This window comes from Lissotriton helveticus, chromosome 11, assembly GCF_964261635.1.
Source record: "Lissotriton helveticus chromosome 11, aLisHel1.1, whole genome shotgun sequence".
Taxonomy (NCBI): domain Eukaryota; kingdom Metazoa; phylum Chordata; class Amphibia; order Caudata; family Salamandridae; genus Lissotriton; species Lissotriton helveticus.
The window spans coordinates 648912866-648933408 of NC_136072.1; the positions used below are offsets into that span (position 1 = coordinate 648912866).

Sequence of the window (20543 nt, forward strand, 5' to 3'; positions counted from 1 at the left end):
AGAATGGGGTTGGGAATATATGCGATACAATAATGTTTAGTAATGAGCCTCCACTGACATGACAAAAACAGTGGGTTGATGGATGTTCTGATTAGATGTAATCGTCAACAAACTGACCCTTCAACTAACCTGGTAGGAAATTACTTCAAACCAGGGCATGTCACCCTTATAAATCATCGCCCTTTGAGACATGTTGTGTCTTTTATGATAGGGGTTATTATAAATAATAACGAGATGCAATCGACATTAACCTAATCCTTGTACCTGGTCTGATCTGTAATCATTCTGAACCAGTGTTCTTTACCCTTATAAATCGCTACCGTTTTTGGTACATGTGGTACCTTTTACAACAGGGGCAACTAGAAATAACTGATTCAACCATCATCATACTCCTGCTTATAGTGTTTAGCTACCATATCTCTGAGTATATTTATAGCAACTAGAGATATGCTTTATATTTTTCAGCACTACTTGTGGATCCACAGGAAACCTTGCTCATAAGACCATCCAGCCCTAATCATTACCTAAGTTAGACCCACGTCTCAAATACAGGTAATAGTTGTTATTCTCGGCTATAATGGGTTTCATTTAAGAAGGTAGAGAGAGCGCATTATATGCCTCAAGGATGTGCTATATATAAATTAGAAGCATTAACAGATATGCTCTAAATAGTTATATTTTGTGTTTTAGAACCTAAGTGCAGCATCAAAATAGAGAACCAGACTGACACATATGGGCGGATAAATATCGGGACGTTGTGGGATCCATCTCATCCTACATAATCAACTGAACTACAAATGGACCGAACTAAGGCATAGCCCTCATACTTATTAGGTATGTATAATCGACCTAGAAATATTTATCTAATAGAGTTAATTTACAGGACAGTGTACCCCTAATACACCTGTTCACCTTCTATTTAGATATTAAAGAAATCGTGGGGCTCCGTGGTACAATACTTAAATATCTTCTAACTGAGATATACCTATAGATGCCATACATGAATGTTATGTGAGGCCACACTACCAAGAGTGATTACAGGTATTGATATTAAACTATTGTGGATATATAGATAAAGAGTCAAGTTGCATCTATTCCGTATAGATAAGTCTTAGTATAATTTACAAAAGCATTTCAATTGTCATGAGGTCATGACCCTTTATATGGATGACAGGTACAAATACTCCTCCATGTAGCCTTGCATGAACCCAGGTGCATGTCGGTAGCTAAATAGCATTGGCAGGCACATGTGATCATGTGGAATGGCTCTTTTTGAACCCATTCCATAGAGACAGATATAGTTAGTGTATTTCCCTAATAAACAAAGAGACTTTAGGATAAGAGCTTAGACTATGTAGGAATGTAACTGTGTATATGTTATGTAATATATGTAAATAAAGTGTGTATATATATATATATGACGCAATGTATATATGATTTGTAGGAAGTACTGTACATAAAGTTATGTAGATATACATTGGTTACACAACACTGTTAAATAAGAATCACAATGAAATTTATGAATGATCACTTTGTTTATTTCATAGAAATGTTGTAATATTAACTCTCACCACAGCTTGTTCTATATGTTCCCTTATAAAAATCAGAACAAAATGTAAATAATAATATCTCCATTACGTTGTCACTTCAGATAAATTAATGTAAATATTCTCTTGTTTCTTAGTAATTATTGGAGCTATACAGAACTCCTGAGGAAGGCATTCGCCGAAACGCGTTCATTGGATTGATTGGTTCTGTATAACTATCATTTGTGACTGTAACTGAAATTAAACTATATTTAATTGGTGGTTGAAAGAACATATATGTAAATGATTGCAAATCCATCAACATTTATGAGATTGTTAAATGACAAGATAAACTGTACAAAATAATCATTTTAAAAGAAAGAAAAGGAAAAAAACAAATTTATACAAAGATTAATAAAGAGAATATTCTTTCATAGAAAGTTTCTATGTTTTAATTAGAAGTGTTCAACGTATGGGCAGTTTTTAAATGTATGCACAAAACCCGGTGCTGTGCTTTCTTTTCTAAACATTACAGCCGTCTTCAGCCAGGCTTGCTTGAATCCAGGGCAAAGTGATCAAGGGACTCACGTCTGAGCATACCCTGCCAACTTATGGCGAACAAAGTGGTACAAAAGGGGGTGGTGATGGACGGAGCATCACACCAATCAAACACTCCGTGTCCGTGGCACAAGTTTCCTTACACGTTTTTTTGAAAGTTTTTCTGGAAATATCCTAGCAAATCAAGAGACACATGGAAACATGCAGGAATTATATAAGATCAATATAAACACATAAATGTATGTAACATAACTTTCAATTGTATCACCTATTGTTGGATAACTGTCATAATGTATATCCTGTCACTCTAACATGGATGCCATTTACACGAACCAAGGGGAAGGAATTTTCTTGTCCTCTTTTGCTTTCTGTGTCCCTGTATGTATTGCAAGATTGTCCCAAATTGCAGAGTGTGATCAAGCTTGCGGTGCAGGCGAACTGTGTTACTGGAAATTATCCAACTGCTGGTTGTAATATCCTCTGAGTGATCGCTTATTTTGTGAGCGATTTTTTTATATATATATATAGCAGACTGTAGCCCCAGATCCCCAGGGCAGAACAGATGACTCAACGATTCCGATATGAGGCAGCTGGAATTTTAATGAGCTAAGCAGAAGCAAAAACTGACGCGTTTCGGGCGGATGCCCTTGATCACAGTCAAATGTTAACCCATCATGCCTGAACTTTTAAAGTGCTAGTACACACCATGTGACAACAGTAGAGACGGAGAAAATATTACTACTACGTATCACTGGCATAGTTATGAGATAGGATGGATTACAATCAGAATACATGATGTAAGTCTCCTTAAAACCAATTGATAAAATTAATGAATTCATTATTGTATACTGACAAGATTGTTTCTGCATGAATGCTTATACAATGGTAAAATACAGATATGTATAATCTTTATGATTAAGATAACTAGCAGCTTGTAAGGTGAATACGTACTGACTTCCATAAAACTAAATACGGAAAAGAATACATATGTAAACAAAGTGTTGTTGCGAAACACACGTAATATATCACAAAGAGGTATCGTTTTGAACAAATGTTCTAAAAAAACACTAAATACTTATACAATATAAGTGATGTATCATGTGCAAAATTGCCAATAAATACTATACATGTATTAAAAACCATATATCCTATTTACAATCTTGTGGGGACATCTAATATTGATGGCAACCCCAAATTGGTGATGTTATTGAGGGGACATCTAAACATGATGGCAACCCCTCCATTCTCCAACATATTTCCTACGTCTGGTAATTAATCTCCAAGTTTCTAAATGTGTACCCAACATCTAATAAGTGAAATAAGAAAAGAAAAAAGAGTTTTTCTATATAAATCTATTTTTATAATATAGTCCAATAAAGACTAACTATTTGTAGTCACTCTTAAGTTCAAAAAATGAGAAGATATATCCAGGGTCAATGACAAAAGAAATAAATAAACAAACAGTGAATGTAAACAAGAGGGGAACAAAAAATCTTCTTTTTTGGGTTGCGAGGGAAGTCAATATGATATCACATAAGCGGACTTATAATCCAGACTGTGAACACAAATTAATGGGTCTAAGTGGGTTACAGAGAAGGGTTGTACATGTTGGCTGAGACAATCTCAAAGAAAATGATACAGGTCTTCTGTGGTGTTGAGACCATTTGGGACCTTGGTATCAAGTTCTAATATAATTTTGGATTCGAGTTGACGAAGCATTTTTTCTCTGTCCCCTCCCCGTCGGGGTTGGGGTACAGATGTCAAAACGAAGTAGCTGAGACATTCAAGATTGTTGTTATGCACAGCCTTGAAGTGTCTCGCCACTGGGTAGGAGTTGTCATTATTGACAATTGCTCGGAGATGCTGTAATATCCTGGCGTGCACCGCAAGCCGAGTACTGCCAACGTGCCGCAGGTGCACACCAGGACATACACAGCATACTCTGTCCTGCAATTGTAGTTACCCTTGATCTGTACCAGCATTGGACTGAATGGAGTCATGTAGGTGCTGGTGTTAACACTGCAATGTGGGGGCGTTCCTACAAAGGCCTTATATTTTGGTTATGCAATTACATCTATAAATATATCAAACAGGTGACAAAAACAAGTGGCATACTATATTAATTCAAAAAATAACAATTTTATTTTTTTCTTATTTTTTCAGTTCATATAAATACTGTCTTTCATCAGAGATAACAAAGAAATTTAATTTCAATTCATGTCAAAATTCACAAGAAATACAACTGAATCATAAATATCTACAACACAAAAATTGTATAAAAATTAACCCTTGGTAACAACCATGTCTCTCACCATACTCTCGTGCTAACAATCATACCACACTCAACCTCATACTAAATGGAGAAAGGAACTGGAAAACTAATTAGCAGAATGACAATGCTAGAATGTGGGCCACCAGATGTACTATTTGGCCATCGCAGCAGGTCTACGCGCGTTTCGGCAGCTCTGGGCCGCCTTCATCAGGACCTTATTCCTCGTGATAGAGCAGATACCAAGGGTGCTGGTGTTAACACCAAACTTGCAAGCTCGGCAACTCGAGCATTTAAAAAAGCCTCGACGTTGCGGGAACCAGGGTTTTTGTTTGGATATTTCAGGGAATGGATTGGTGACATGGTTGCGTAAAGTAGGTCCTCTCCTGAAAGTGATTTTAGGGTTATCAGGGAGTTCAGCTGAGATAACGCTGTCTGTTTGAAGAATCGGCCAACTCTTCGTTAGGATTGATCTTATTTTCCTAGTTTGGCAACTGTATGGTGTAATGAATCTCAGAACTGAATTTTCAGGGTCTTCACTGTTTGTTGATACAACTCCTTTCTGTTGAAGGAGGCAGTCTCTAGACTTTTGATTCATTTTGTTGACTGCTCTTTTGAGAGTATCAACATGGTACCCTCTTGATTTAAACCTGCTAAGGGCTTCCATCGTACACTTCTCCAATTCCTCTTCACTGCTGCAAATCCTTTTGAGGTGGAGCAGTTCCCCATAGGGGATGTTTTCAATTGTATGGTGCGGATGGGCACTGCTAGCCTGCAGAGTGGAATTGCCCGCAGTAGCCTTTCTATGGAGGGTGGTTGCCAACTTGCCTGACTTGTGGTATACCTTAACGTCTAAGAAATCAATTGATTTGCTGCTTATATGATGGGTAAACTTTAAGTTATACTCATTAGCATTAAGTTTGTCAATAAAAGCAAGTGCACTCAATTCATCACCTCTCCAAATTAAAAACACATCATCAATAAATCTCACCCAGATTTGCACATTTTCTGCCAGTAGGTAGTTATAGTTAGGAACTATTATCCATAGGAAATCCACAACATTCTATTTGGAATAACTTTGGCGCCGGTTGACTAATCTTCGCCAAATTTTCAAAACTGGTGAGGCGCTTCGGTCTGCTTCTATCCTGAAAGTCTCTGGGTGATTCGTCAAGCGGGGGCCCAGAAAAAAGGGGGGTCTCAGAACATGTTTTCCCCATGCAATTTCCCATAGGAACCTTTAGTCGTAGCTACAGCCCGAACTGCTGAACGGAATTACACCAAATTTGGCAAAAAGGTAGCCCTTCATTCAGAGTTGTGCCTTTTGGTTAAATGGTGTAAATCCGTACAGTAGTTCCTGAGAAAATCAAAATTAAAATCACATATATATCTATGGCCGCTGTTAATCCGAGGACCCTAAGCACACCCTGCGGAGCACGAGCTATATGCTAATTGGCTGTCAACACTCCAAACCAGGAAGTGTCGGCAAACATCTGTGCCAAGAAAGCAGAAAAAAACGCGCAGAACGCAAAAAGTGGGCAAGGTAGTAAAACCCTGAACCCCTAGGCCTGCTCAGGTGGAACCACTAGGACCCCCAGGGCCCAAAAAAGCATTAAAAAAAGAAATTGGTGAGATTCGCGCATCCAGTGCGAAATTTGGCCGAAATGTTTTAAAAAACGAAGCACGGGCTCCCACGCTTCGTTGGTAATTAGCCCCCGGGGGAGCCAAGTCCCAGGGGCATGATCAAAAAACGTGTGGGGAGGCTAATCCCCCCCACACTGCCCTGGGAACCGCCACCCCCTGGGGCGTTATCATAATATAGGCCCCGGGGCTTCTTTAAATTAGGTGGGGGGGACTCTCCGGGCCCCCCAGGCCCGGGCACTGCCACCCCCAGGGCTTCTTTAAAAAATTACGGGGGCCACCCGGGGGCCAACTAGTCCACCAGGTACCTCCAGTAAGTGACACGGAGCTGCATTGCAGAGTGATGTAAAAAGGGGCGTGGCCTCTGAACACCTCTCTGCAACGCAGCCCCATGGCGCATACTGGAGGTACCTGGTGGGCTAGTTGGTCCTCAGGGACCCTCAGGATTGAGGAGTAATTAATTATCTAACTTAAAACGCGCCACAGGGCGTGTTTGCATACATGTCACCTCAGGCCACGCCCCCTTCCTTCACCACTGTGCAAACGCGCCCGTGGCACGTTTTAAGTTGGGGAATTAATTCTCTTTCAATATTGAGGGTCCCTGAGGGCCAACTAGCCCAACAGGTATGTCCAGTATGCGCCAGGGAGCTGTGTTGCAGACAGGTGTTCAGAGGCCCTGCCCCTTTTTACACCTCTCTGGAACGCAGCTCTGTGGCACTTACTGGAGGTACCTAGTGGGCTTGTTTGACCCTAGGGACCCTTAGGATTCCAAGGGACTTAATCTTTCAACTTAGAACGGCCACATGACGCGTTTACACAGTGGGGAAGGGAGAGGACGGTGCCTGAGGTGATGTGTGCAAAGATGCCCTATGGCGTGTATCTGAAAGAGACACGTTAGTATTAGATTCCTTACCTTAGAATATCCCCAGGCGTCAGACGGGATCCGGAATTTTTCGCGTAGCAGTACCCTTGCACGTCGGTAGGCGTTGTCTGCGGCTCCGCGTCCGTCGTCGGTGTCGTGGGCGCCGTGATGACGTCGTCGGAGTACTTAGACGCCGCCTCCGCGTGCTGACGTCAGTTCTTCTTTTTTCCGCGCCAGCAGCGCAGTTCCGGAAAAAGTGGTACCTTAGTCACTTTTTGACTAACTCACTTTTTGATCTTTTTGATCTCCTTTTTCGAGTCTTCGACTCCTAATCGGTGCCGGTAGGGATGCCTGGTTTCAAGCCCTGTGAGGATTGCGACCGACTGATGTCGGTGATGGACCCTCACCGTCGGTGTCTCCACTGTCTCGGCGTCGACCACGACGACAAGGCCTGTTCCGACTGCCGGGCCCTGACTTCGAAGGCTAGACGGGAGCGGTCCGTAAGCGGCTCGAACTCCGGCAGTCGGCCCCGCGCCAAGAGAGGTCCCGGTCCGGACGGAGGTCGAGGGACCGGTCGCGGGAGCGGAGCTATCATAGCTCCGGGAGTCGACATCACTCCTCTGGGTCGAAGTCGTCAAGTAAGCACAAGAAGTCGGAGACGTCATCGCTCTTCTGACTCCCCCCGGCGCTCGCGCGACGTGGCCGGGGGTTCAGGTGGCACCGTCGGAGTCGCAGGCGCCGCGTCCGGCTTCATACCCTTCGGTCCCTGGGCCTAACGCGCGCCGGAGAAGATCGAGCGGTTCCTCATGGCCATGAGGGCCCTCTCTCCTCCGACGGGCTCCGCGGCACCTTCGGGCCCAACGGTCCCGTCTCGGGGTCCTAGCGGGTCGGCGGCTCCGGCCCTGACGCCGTCTGGTGCTTAGGTTACGACGCAGCCGGCGCCTTCGGGCCCGGCGCCGCAGGGCCCCACTGGATCTGGTTCGGGATCCGGGTCATCGCCGGTGGATTTAACGACCTCCCCGGCGCCGTCCCCTCGGGTGTCACCACCGGCGCCGCCCTCGATACCTCATTCGGCCCGGTTCCGGCGCCGAAGCGGCGCCGATTATGACGCCGTTCGGAGAGTTTACTTTCCATGAACCGGACCCATCCTTTGTTGAACCTGACTACCAGGAGATGGAGGATTGGGAGGGTTCTGAGGACCCTCTGGCACGTGAATGCCAGTCTCATGAGGACTGGACAGGTGAACTTGGGGAGGCCAGTGGTATAGACACTTCGCCTGACACTTACTTTGTCTCGCCTCCTACCGTGGCTACAGAGGAGGGGGCAACCTATAGTGTGGTGTTGATGAGGGCAGCCAAGGCTTTGGGCCTTGAGCTCCCCGTCGCGGCCGTGAGGACTAACCTCCTCACTAAGGTCCTTAAGCTGCAGTCATGCTCAGCCGAGCCTCTGCTGCCGTTTAACGAGGCCTTAACCGACATTCTTTTGGGCACTTGGTCCAAGCCCGCTACGGGTTCGCACGTAGATAGGAACGTGGCCAGACGCCACCGCCCTGCCCCGGGCGACCCATGTTTCCTGTCCACCCACCCCACCCCCGAGAGTCTGGTCATCCAGGCCTCCAATTCCCAGACCGCATTCCCGTCGGCACCTCCGGACAGGGAATCCAAGAGGTACGAGCAATACGGTAAAAAGATCTTCTCGTCCCTTAGTTTGGGATTGCGGTCTTCCAATACCGCATGCCTCTTGGGCCGCTACACCCACTCTCTGTGGGATACGGTTGCGGAAGTGCTGCCAGAGTGTCCGTTGGAGGTACGGGCCAAACTCGGCCAAGCCCTTGTGGAGGGCCGGGATGCAGCCAAATATTCTATCCGGTGTGGGCTGGATACCACTGACTCACTAGGTAGAGCGATGGCAACGACGGTGGCGGTCAGACGCCACGCCTGGTTGAGGTCCGCCAACTTTTCGGCCAATGTCCAAAACACACTGATGGACATGCCGTTCGATGGCCGTCGCCTCTTTGGCGACAAGGCAGACCATGCGCTTAAGCGCTTTAAGGACTTCAGGGCTACGGCCAAGTCCTTGGGCCTCTCGGCCCCGCGCCAGCAATCGGCTGCCTTTTACTCCTTTCGTGGCCACGGAAGGGGTGTACCCACACGTGCTGCCAGCCACGCTTCGCAGGGTAATACCCAACGCGGTGGCGGCCGTGGGAACCGGCGGTCGGGGACAACGGCGAGGTCAGTCCACACCTTCCCCCGCAGCATCCGCCTCAAACCCTCCTAGTCCGTGCTTTCAGGCCCATGTGACCCCAGTGGGGGGCAGGGTCCGCCATCACCACCTCCACTGGCGCACTGTCACATCGGACAGGTGGGTGCTGCAAATCGTCCGAAGGGGCTACTCCCTCCCCTTCGAGGCGACTCCTCCAGCCATGCCACCGCAGAACCGCCGTGTATCGGGGGATCATTTGCGACTTCTGCAGGAGGAAGTTACGGCCCTCTTGGCCAAGGGGGCCATCGAGCGCCTTCCTGGGCCAGAAGTAGGGTGTGGTTGCTACTCCCACTACTTTCTGGTACCCAAGAATGGCAAAGGGGGCCTACGCCCTATCTTGGACCTACGGAACGTCAACGGCTTCCTCCGAAAGGAGAAGTTCAAAATGCTGACACTGGCTCAGGTCCTAGCTGCCCTGGACCCAGGAGACTGGATGGTAGCGTTAGACTTGCAGGACGCTTATTTCCACATCCCCGTCCTGCTGGCCCACCGGCGCTACCTGCGGTTCACAATTGGCCATGAGCACTTTCAGTATACCGTGCTCCCCTTCGGCCTTACCAGCGCCCCACGGGTGTTCACGAAGGTGATGGCGGTGGTCGCAGCTCATCTGCGCAGGTTAGGGGTTTCAGTCTTCCCCTACCTCGACGACTGGTTGTTGAGGCGGGCTCGCCCCAGACAGTCGTCAGCCACCTCCAGACTACGGCAGATCTCCTGCACCAGCTGGGGTTCTCCATCAATGTGCCAAAGTCACACCTGTGCCCCTCTCAGAAGCTCCTTTTCATCGGAGCGGTTCTCGACTCGGCGCGGTTTCGGGTTTATCCACCCGAACAGCGGGTCCGGGATATTCAGGCTTTGATTCCCATCTTTCAGCCGTTATCCCGGGTCTCGGTCAGGTTGACGCTGCGTCTTCTGGGGCTGATGGCCTCCTGCATCCTACTGGTGCATCACGCCAGGTGGCGGATGCGGGCTCTGCAGTGGGACCTGAAGTTTCAGTGGGCCCAGCATCAGGGCAACCTGTCCGACCACGTCCTGATCTCGGAGGGCACTGCAAGACAGCTGCAGTGGTGGCTCACGGACCGCGATTGGGTCAGCGGCAGATCCCTCTCCTTTTCCCAACCGGAGCACGTAGTTTTGACGGACGCGTCCCTCCAGGGCTGGGGTGGCCACATGGGAGAGGCGGAGATCAGAGGCCTCTGGTCTCCGGCGGAGGCCCGGCTCCACATCAACCTGTTGGAGTTACGGGCGATTCGTCTAGCACTGAAAGCATTCCTCCCCTCTGTCCGGGGGAGTGTAGTGCAGGTGTTCACGGACAACACCACCGCCATGTGGTACTGCAACAAACAGGGCGGATGGGGTCGTGGACCCTTTGCCAGGAGGCTCTGCGCCTCTGGCAATGGCTGGAACGCCAGGGCGTGACCCTGGTGGCTCAACACCTGGCAGGTTCTCTGAATGCCAGGGCGGACGAGCTCAGCCGTCGGTGCATGATGGATCACGAATGGCGTCTGAACTCGGACGTGGCGCAAGTCCTCTTTCGGCAATGGGGAGACCCACCGAAGAGAACGCGCAATGTCATCAGTTCCGCGCATTGGAATTTCCAAGGCAGCACTTGCTCGGCGACGCTTTTCGTCACGTGTGGAGTTGCGGTCTGTTGTACGCCTTTCCGCCTATACCACTTCTGCCCAGAGTGCTGAAGAAGATGAAGCGCGACCGGGCCCAGGTTATCCTTGTGGCTCCGGACTGGGCACGAAGGTATTGGTATCCAGAGCTACTCAGCATGTCTGTCGATCCCCCGATTCGTCTGCCTCTTCGGGAGGACCTTCTGTCGCAGCAACAGGGGACGGTCCTCCACCCAAACCTGTCCAGTCTCCACCTACAAGCTTGGAGATTGAGCGGCGACAGTTGAGGCCATTTGACTTGCCTCCTGAAGTCTGTAATGTAATTCTGGCAGTCAGGCGTCCCTCACAAAGTCGGTATACGCGTGCAGGTGGAACAGATTTGTGGCATGGTGCCCAGCAAAGGCTGTGGATCCTCTCTCTGCACCCCTTTCTGAGGTTCTCCTCTTCCTTCTTTCTCTTGCCCAGCAGGGCTCTGCTCTGGGCACTATCAAGGGCTACCTTTCTGCCATTTCCGCCTTCTTAAGGCTACCTGATCAGGCATCCTTGTTCAAGTCCCCAATTGTAAATAGGTTTTGAAGGGCATTACACACATGTTCCCTCCTGTTCCATTCGTGATGCCTTAGTGGGACTTGAACCTTGTACTTACCTTTCTGATGTGTGCTTCCTTCGAGCCACTTCATAACTGTCCTCTCCGTCTTCTTACTCTAAAGACTGCTTTCCTGGTTGCATCACCTCTGCCAGGAGAGTGAGTGAGCTCCAGGCTCTTTCTTCCAAACCGTGCGCTCTCTTACTATCTGGATCGCACACGCCAGTTCCGGGTGGATGACCAACTCTTTGTTGGTTACGTGGGCGCTAAGAAAGGACGGGCGGTGCACAAGCGGACCATCTCTCGGTGGATCGTATTGTGCATCCAGGCGTGTTTCTCCTTGGCTAAGAAGGAACCCCCTGTTGGGCTGAGGGTTCATTCCACTCGGGCCACGGTGACTACGACTGCCTTAGGCCGAGGAGTGCCCTTGCAGGACATTTGTCAGGCAGCTACGAGGGCCTCGCTGCACACGTTTGCAAGACACTACTGCCTGGACAGCCAAGTCCGGAGGGATGGCTTCTGTGGCCATTGCGTACTCCAGGACTTTCTGGTGTGATTATTGGTTCGCAGACCCACCACCGGGGTTGGTATTGCTGGGGTATCTATTCTAAGGTAAGGAATCTATCACTAACGTGTCTCTTTCAGATGCACAAGTTACTACTTGTGTAACGATATATCTGTAAGAGACATTAGTTAGTGATAGATTTCTTACCAACCCACCCATCCTCCCCGTTCTGTGAACCGATATCTAGGGTTAAGGTCATCCCCTTTCAGGGCCCTAGTTTCATGGCACCAGTGTTGGTTCTATCATGGCTCTGCGTATCTGGCGTGGAAAAGCTGTGAATCAGAACTGACGTCAGTGCGCGAAGGCTCCGATGACGTCATACCGGCGCTAACGACGGACGCGGAGCCGCGGACGACGCCTGCCGGCGCGCAGGGGCATTGCTACGCAAAATTTTCCGCATCCAGCCTGGGGATATTCTACGGTAAGGAATCTATCACTAACTAATGTCTCTTACAGATATATATTGTTACATAAGTAGTAACGTGTGCTTCAGGCACGTTATAGTTAGGAATTAGCATTTAAAAAACCTTAGAAATTCACTGAAAAAACCATAGGTTTCAGGGGCGTTATAGTTAGCTGGACATTTCACTCATACAAAACCATTGGAATTCCCCTGTTATAGTTAGTTCAGCTAACTATAACTCGCGTGCCCCCAATGCACAGCTGATGACGTCACATATTACATCACTCATGACATGGTCAGTGACATCACTCATGACATCACTGATGACATCTTAAATGACATCACTGATGACATCATCCTTGTGATAGTGGCAGACTTCCTCTCACCCTAATATAACCTTTGATACACACATTCAAAAATAGAAACTAAATTTTTGTTTAAAATGGACATACCAATGCCAGTTACAACAACCCATTCAGTAATTCCAAGATCTACATACACATCCACTTATTAACAGTCTTATATAGTCACTCATACATGTACTCACTCATCATATGTACTCATATACCTATACATCCTGTTACGCACCGCCACTCATTCATAGAGTTACTCACACACATAGTCACTCATGCTAATAAAGAATAAAACATCCATTTACTTGCATTTACAGTTATACACACGCCACTACACTTACTTCTACAGAAACGTACACATACTTACTCTCTTAAACAATCAATTATAGAAACACATACTTATTTTTACATGAACTGTTCCAGTCTCACATATACTCACTTTTATACACCAATACTCACATATACTAGTTTTAAACGTATGTAGTTACTCATAAAGACACTATTGAGACAGTCATTCACTCACTAACACACCCATACATACACTCATCCACCCATAGAGTCCTGCACACATGCCGTCTTTAAAAACATACAAACAGTGAGTCACTCATTCATGCATCTATGGGCTAAGTAATACCCCCCACCGAACCATACAGACACTCAGACACTCATACTTATACTCAAAAAAACAACTAATAACCCATATAGACACTCATGTAGCTACTCACAAACTCATGCAGCCACTTACACACAAAGTGAGAGACTGATACAGATATTTACATATTTAAACATTACTCGCTAACCCATGTATTCACTAAGATGCACTTAATCATTCAGCTATACAATCAATTTTACAAAGACATCCATGTAGACACTTATTTACCCTTTTATTCTTCCATCGACCTTGAGATATACATATATAAAACATATTTAATTTTCAGAAAAACACATATTCACTGGATGATGTCATCAGTGATGTCATTTGAGATGTCATCAGTGATGTCACTGACCATGTCATGAGTGATGTAATATGTCTAGCATGACGATTCACAAATAGGCTTTCTTACACAGCTGACTTAAGTTAAACAGAATCCATAGACCGTGCAGTCAAAATCAGTAAAGATAGCTCTATGCATCATAAATCATCTGGAATTTGTTTTCCCCAGTCAAAAACTGTGTCACGCTGCATTATGACATGCACATCATGTGACTAGCACGTCACGATACCCTTGCGCAGGGTACAGCAATGGCGTTCAAATTTATTAATACTCCAAGCCCTTTTTGAAAATATGCCAAGCCAATCTGCGATAAACCAACTTTCCTCACCTCTTCTCCAGAAAGCCAGAACATTGCACAAGTCACATGACTTCACAAAATACCGCCTGCTCCTTAACATTTTTTTTTTAAATGGTGTGGGTCCACTGAAAGAATCACTGGGTCTTTACTCTCCTGGAACATGGAAGTAAAATACGTCCATAGCAGGTAAGTCAAAGAACATGTCTTCATTGTAAAATTAAATATACAGGGAACAACAACCCCACTGCCTGTTTCCACAGCATAACTGCAGTTTATGTGCCCTGACAAGAGTCTGGAACTTGCTGACATACATAACATTGCAGACCCTGTCAGCGCAACTGAGCACAGGCAAAATGCAATTCATAACAACACCTGAAATTAGGGGTCACATATATCATGAACACATTACAAATGATAGTGCTAAAACTAAAGGTCAAGGTAGTTTACAATGAGTGTTAACTGATCATTTACATAAACACTTACTACATCAAAATACTGTATTGACTGTTAAAAACATGCATTTAAAACAGCTGAGCAATACTCAGTTGACAAGAAAACAGTTTAGACATGTGGTGAACAAAAATAGCTCCTGAGAAGGGAATATGCATTATGCTTTATCCAAATGTATACTCAATACTTCTTCTGCATTAAGACCTTGCGGTACCTTGGTCTCCAATTCCACAGTCATCCTAGATTCCAACCTCAGGCCTCTCTAGCAGAAAGTGCCTTTTTGAGACATGTCACACTATGGATTAGGTTTATTGACAGTATCTTTGCCATTTTGCATGCAAGTGGTAGTAGGGATGACGTTGAGGACAGCTGAATTCTACTTTATGCTAAGTCATTTTGTGTTATTATCTTTAATGAGAAAATCATGTTACCCACTGAGTTGAAACTCCAATCATGGTACCCACTAAGGCCACATTTGTGAAACTTAAAGCTTTAAATTCACATACTTGCACTTTGTTTGCGGATTATCATTTCATGTATTTCTATATTTGTTGTGAATATTATCGGGGGTTTCGTTTTAGGTGAACAGTGGATATGTTAGCTAGTATAGTGTGTAACATTTTCTGTTTAATTTCTATGATGCTTAAGTCCCTCTATACCTCATCCACAGTCTACACGTCTACATGTTTTTTTTTGCAATACACTTCTTTAGGATTCACATTAAGGGTTTTAGAAGTGACTACATTGGTCATAATGTGCTGATATGAAGTGCCTTTGATATGTATACTGTTGCCCAGTGGGGCGGAATTGCCAAGGTTGTGTATTTAGATTTTGTCTGATGTTTTCATTGTTTTTTTTTTTTATTTTAATAAATCCTTTTATTGACAGTTCAGTGAACAACAAATACAAAGCATAATAGTGCACTGTCATTGCTTTTGGTTGTACAATCATTTCAGTGCCCAACTTTCCTGGTGATACTACCTCTCCCATCACATAACTCAATCGACATTGGTGAGAGTTGTTGTTGGATCGGATCGCTACTCCATCAGGCCAGTGGAGGAGAAATCATTACAAATGTTCATCATGTTAACTTTCCATTTTCCCCAGATTTGCCCCCAATTTTGCGGGCAACTTGAACATCATATACCACCCTCTCGGCCAACATACAGCAATAAAAATCAGGTTTGCAGTTCTCCAACTGTAGTGTCCGTTCTGCTACCCCATAGTCTCTCGCTATATTGCGTTTCCCATCCGACAGTCCCTATGTCCACTATATTTGTTACATATGTTTCAGGTCTGTTACACTCCAGATGTTAAGGAGACACCATTTTGTGGAAGCGGTCATAGCATAGTCTCTCATACAGGCCAAGACTGCTGCCCAGAAGACCTATGCTGGGCAAATCCAGACGATGTGATAATATATATCATCTTTCCCACACTCACACCGACAACCCTCTGTCATTGCCCTAGCCAATTTAACCAGGGTTGTCCAGGCACATTAGGGCCGATGTAGCAATTTTTATTGGACTAAGCCGAAATCTGCTTGTATGGCCACTTAACTCGGGGATGCCAAAGCCCCTGCCCATTCATCATCTTCCATCTGTACTAGATATTGGAATTTGTTCCCTCAGGGGTTGCAGGGCTCTTGCAGACTCAGGGAGCTCTTCTCCTTTCAGCAACACCACCTTGAGTGTGTGTCATATTTGGAGATAGCGATAAATCTCGGTAGGGGTTAGCTGATAGTCACGCTGTAGATCTACCCATGATTGAATATCCCCCTGTGCCCAGAGGTCCCCTACTTGTTAAAGGCCAATTAACTCCCATTTGTTAAATCTTGGCTGGACCCCCATGGTTCTCAAATGAGCCCACAGCTGAATTTTCAGCTGGTCCATCCGTATGGCAGGTTCGTCTGGGGATTAAATTACCCAGCAGTTAATGGTAGTAAGTAATATTTCTGAATATCAGGTAGGGCTATCTCACCATCATGCCACCCCCTGGTGTGTTTTCGTGTTGCAATCCGTGTCGGGCCCCATCCCAGAGGATTGTTTTGTCCCCGTCAATGGCTTTAAAGTATGAGTCTTGCACTGGATAGGGTTTTTTTATAGCACATAGAGGAAGCTGGGCAGGGACATAATTTTAACACCTTGGCTGCGGCCGGAATTTCGCGCCGGTGCTGGACATTCCGATCGCTGGTGTGGTCATGACAGCTACCGGCCGTCATCAGCACACACCCACAGTGACGCATGACGACCGGGAGCCGTCATCAGCACCGAAGGGGTTAAAGAGGGTGGTCCTGCCTAGAAGTGACAGGGGCAAAGATCTCGAGTGTCAAAGACTTGCCTCAGCCTATCTAGTGCTGGTGAGAGATTTTTACTGAAGGGCATGTCTGGATTGTTAGTTATGCATATACCCAGATAGCAAAACACATCTGTAGCTTTGGTTGCCACACATTCACAAGGCAGTTGTGGCACCCAGCCCTTCAAAAGATAAATGATGGACTTTTTCCATTTTAATGGTGTAACTGGAGTAGCGGACAAAATTGGTTGTAATCTGCATCAATCTATCTAGAGTATTTTCAGGGTCAGCATACCATGAGAATTTGTCCTCCTATTGATAATTCCGCTGCAGCCCGTGGACCAAGGGGTCCTGCCTGACCCAGCAGGATTAGTGTGAATATCACTGGTGACAAGTGCCATCCCTGACGGGTGACTTGCTGATATTCAAACATGCAGGATCACCCTCCGTTTACTTTCCCCTGCGCCAAGGGGTCTGTGTATAGTAGTCTTAACCAATTGATGAAGCGCAGCCGAAGCCCAGCCTGGTACATCTCGAACATATAAACCCATTGTGTCAAATGCCATTCTAGCATCTAACAAGAGCACTAATGTGGTTTCTGTAAGATTGTTCACTTGATACAACACCCCATGAGGGCGTCTGAGTTTCAAAGTAGAACTCCAGCAAGGCAAACACCCTGATTGGTCTGGGTGAATTAAAGTAAAGATAACTTTGAGTAGGCGAGAGGCTAACACCTTGGCCAGAATCTTAACTCCAGCATTAAGGAGGTATATTGGCCTGTAGGATGCACAGTTCTCAGGTTGTTTCCCTTTGTTATGAATAACTACAATGGTGGGCCAGGCGCTGGCCTTTAGTCAGTGATGCATGTTGCAGACTCTCCTTAAACATTCAAGTGAGAAGCTAGGTGCGGGCCATGAGCTTATACACCTTAATCGGTACTTTGTTGGGGCCAATGGCTTTACCTGAGTTGAGGTCATGTATTGCTTGTACTATTTCAGCTTCAGTAAGCTGTTCCTCAAGGAGAGCTTTATCCGTTTTTTCAAGCGTTGAAAGTGAATGTCATCCGGGAGCGTATACAGCACAGTTTAAAGTGAGAAACCAAGTTGATGGTTCCGAATGTCGACTATTCATTTGCACCTCTTTGACATGCCATAGTATTTATTAAGTTATATTCCAGGTTTTCATCATTGTTTTCCAATTAATTGATCAAATCTTTAGCTGTTACGGTATTAAATCCTGTTCCAGTTCGCATCGCATGCACAACAGCATAAGAGGTAACCGATAATTCACCTTCGTACAGTAAAGTGAAACTATAAGGTAGGTCTTTAGAATATAGTCTTGTTGAACGATATTCTAATGCAGAATTTGAATAGGACGATCATCATATCGCCCTTCTTTTCTTGTTGGAAATAAAACTGGATAATATCAATCCTCTAAAGTTTTTTCCCCAAATACTAACAGGAGCTACTGTATCCTCTCTCATTTGATACAGTTTTAAGGTATCACTCATTAAATCTTTTGAATGTAATGGGTATATATTATAGTGCTCGTGTATTTCTTCTGAGTGTTCATGACTAACTTTTCTGAACTGTCCTACATTACTTTCCTTTTGATGTAGTAGGTCACTTGTGTCTATGATAACTGACCCACAGTGATAATCCTAATATTGTTGCTGGTGATTTCAATGAATGGTTAGACCCATATACTGATAGGAAATCTAACTGTAAATTTAAACCTAATAAATCTCATAAAGCATTCCAATCTGCCATTACCTCACGTCCATTTTTCGATGTATAGAAAACTTGGTACCAAGATATATATGGATTTACATTTTTCTCTAATGTTCATCATACTATTTCAAGAATTTAATATATTTTAGCCTCTAAATCCTTACTCCCATCTATTCAGTCATCAGAAATTGGTTCTGTTTTCATTTCTGATTAGTTCCCGGTTTCATTCTCTTTTGATTTATCGCTCAATAATTCCAAACATGATCATTGTCATTGGAGAGAAACATGGCGGCAGCAGGCTAGCTGCCGATGTACTCCGCTCCAAGCCCCGGCAGAGTGTCGTTTGCAGCGGTTACAGGAGATCTAGAATCATGAAGGATCATTCAAAATTGTGCTAAAACGTATTGAGAGGCTCATGTTTTAGCTGCGGAGTTGCTCAAACTCACCCTGACTAAGTAGTTTTGCTTCCCGCTATCTGCTTTTCGTACGTTGTTTGAGCGAAGGCGCTGCGGTCTTTCTGCCGTGTTGATATGCTTCACCTCGGGGGGCGTGGTGCTAACTGACCCGGCAGCTCCTGGCGCTGGTGCCGCCGTGCATTCGTCGAGGCAGACGGGCTTGTGGCCGTGCAATCGGGCCGCCCTGGAGCTCAGTCGAGGAAGGCGACTGTGGAGTCTCTGGAGAGACTCTCGTGCCAGCGTTGGTGTTTCTGCTGACTCTACCAACACCGCAGCATCGACAGCGGCAACACCATCAGCAACAGTAACAGCGGAGAGAGGAGTAACAACCGGAGCAGTAGCCCTAACGGCAGAGGTGAAGGGGAAAGTGGAAGGGGGGGAGACGGTGGAGTCTCTAACCTCAGTTGCTGCAGTTTCATCTATCCCCCCTACTGTAGTACCATTGGTGAGCCATGGGTTGCAGAGTAAAGGCACCGGTAGAGGGAAACATACCCGCAAGAAGAAGGGGGGAGAAGGGGTTTATCAGCCGTTCAGGTTTCTCAAACCTTCTCCGAGCTGGAGTCAGGGTGCTCACTCCAAGGCAGCGCTACACTTTCAGGAGGCTGTACACCAATCAAGACCTCGTCATTCCTTTCAACTGAGGTGAAAGCCAAATGCTTGAAAAGGGGTAACAAGGTTGTTAAGTCCGTGCTCGCTTCTAGCTCTAGGATAACGCCCTCATTGCGTTCATACTTTAAAGTTGTCCCGCAGGTATTGGACTTGGGTCAAGCCCATCCCCCCCATGCGAGCGACTCTTCTGCTTTCCTGGTTACTCCCGGTTCATCGGGCACTCCACCACTATCGGGCCTCTTAGAACTTTTTTGTGCCTCATCTCCACCTGATCTCTGTCAGTCCCCGAAGCACATTTTCCATCAGTAACTGTTCCAGACACCGTACCAGTTATCTTTCCAACTTTAAGCATGGAGGTGGCCCTCTTGGTCCCCCCGGTTGAGGTGGGGAGTGTAACCCCTAGCTGCACTATGCAGGATAACTGTACTATGCTACTAGTACCTCCAACTGGCTTAAGCGTTTCTATGGTAGAGGTACCGTTGGGTCCCCTAAGTAAGGCGACTAAGGAGGGGGGTGATGCAGCTTGTAATATCAATCTGCGTTCCCTCAGTCCACCTCCTGCTCTTTCAGTTATCGATTCTTGCAGCAGGGCAGGCACAGAACAAGACCTAGTAGGTCAGGGAGGTGCAGTTAAACCTTGGTAGTTTGTTGCAAGCAATCTCTGACACCCCTCTCATAATAGAAGGCAGTAGTGATACCATTTCCACGTCTACTTCCACTACATGCATTTCAGTTGCTTCCTTGCAGCTCATGTTTTCTACCGTATCGGCTGACATTAAAAGGGGGTTTGAAGAGTCTGCATTGAACCAGAGAGAGATCAGAAGCTACTGTGAATCCCTAGATAGCAAAATAGATGGTCTCACCTCAAGAACGGAAGCTTTGGAAGAGACTGTTGGTGGGCTATCTTTGCATCTTGATTACAAAAGAAGATATACTGAAACTTAAGAAGGAGGACCTGGCAGTAGCAGAAAGAATGGAAATATTGGAAAACAATGCAAGGCGCTGTAATATTCGAATCCTGAACGTACCGGAGGGTAGCGAGGGTTCAGATATTAAATGCTTCATTATTCCAC

At 46.0% G+C, this 20543-nt stretch overlaps 1 protein-coding gene across 7 annotated transcripts in view; it reads left to right on the forward strand.

Moving 5' to 3' along the window:
* The window catches only part of LOC144791723 (disintegrin and metalloproteinase domain-containing protein 9-like), a 2314109-nt gene that overhangs the window by 1831695 nt on the left and 461871 nt on the right, over positions 1 to 20543 (forward strand). Inside the window, exons 19-20 of one of the 7 annotated variants that reach the window (XR_013602453.1) lie at positions 691 to 834; positions 924 to 1909. The exons of 3 other annotated variants lie outside the window; for them this stretch is intronic. Coding sequence is in view for 2 of the 4 variants with exons in the window: in XM_078666490.1 (XP_078522616.1) it covers positions 691 to 782 (92 nt within the window). In the remaining 2 variants the exon portion in view is untranslated. Of the gene's footprint in view, positions 1 to 465; positions 553 to 690; positions 1911 to 20543 lie in introns of those variants that run through there. 3 more of the 7 variants (XR_013602452.1, XM_078666491.1, XM_078666490.1) reach the window with 3 other exon arrangements.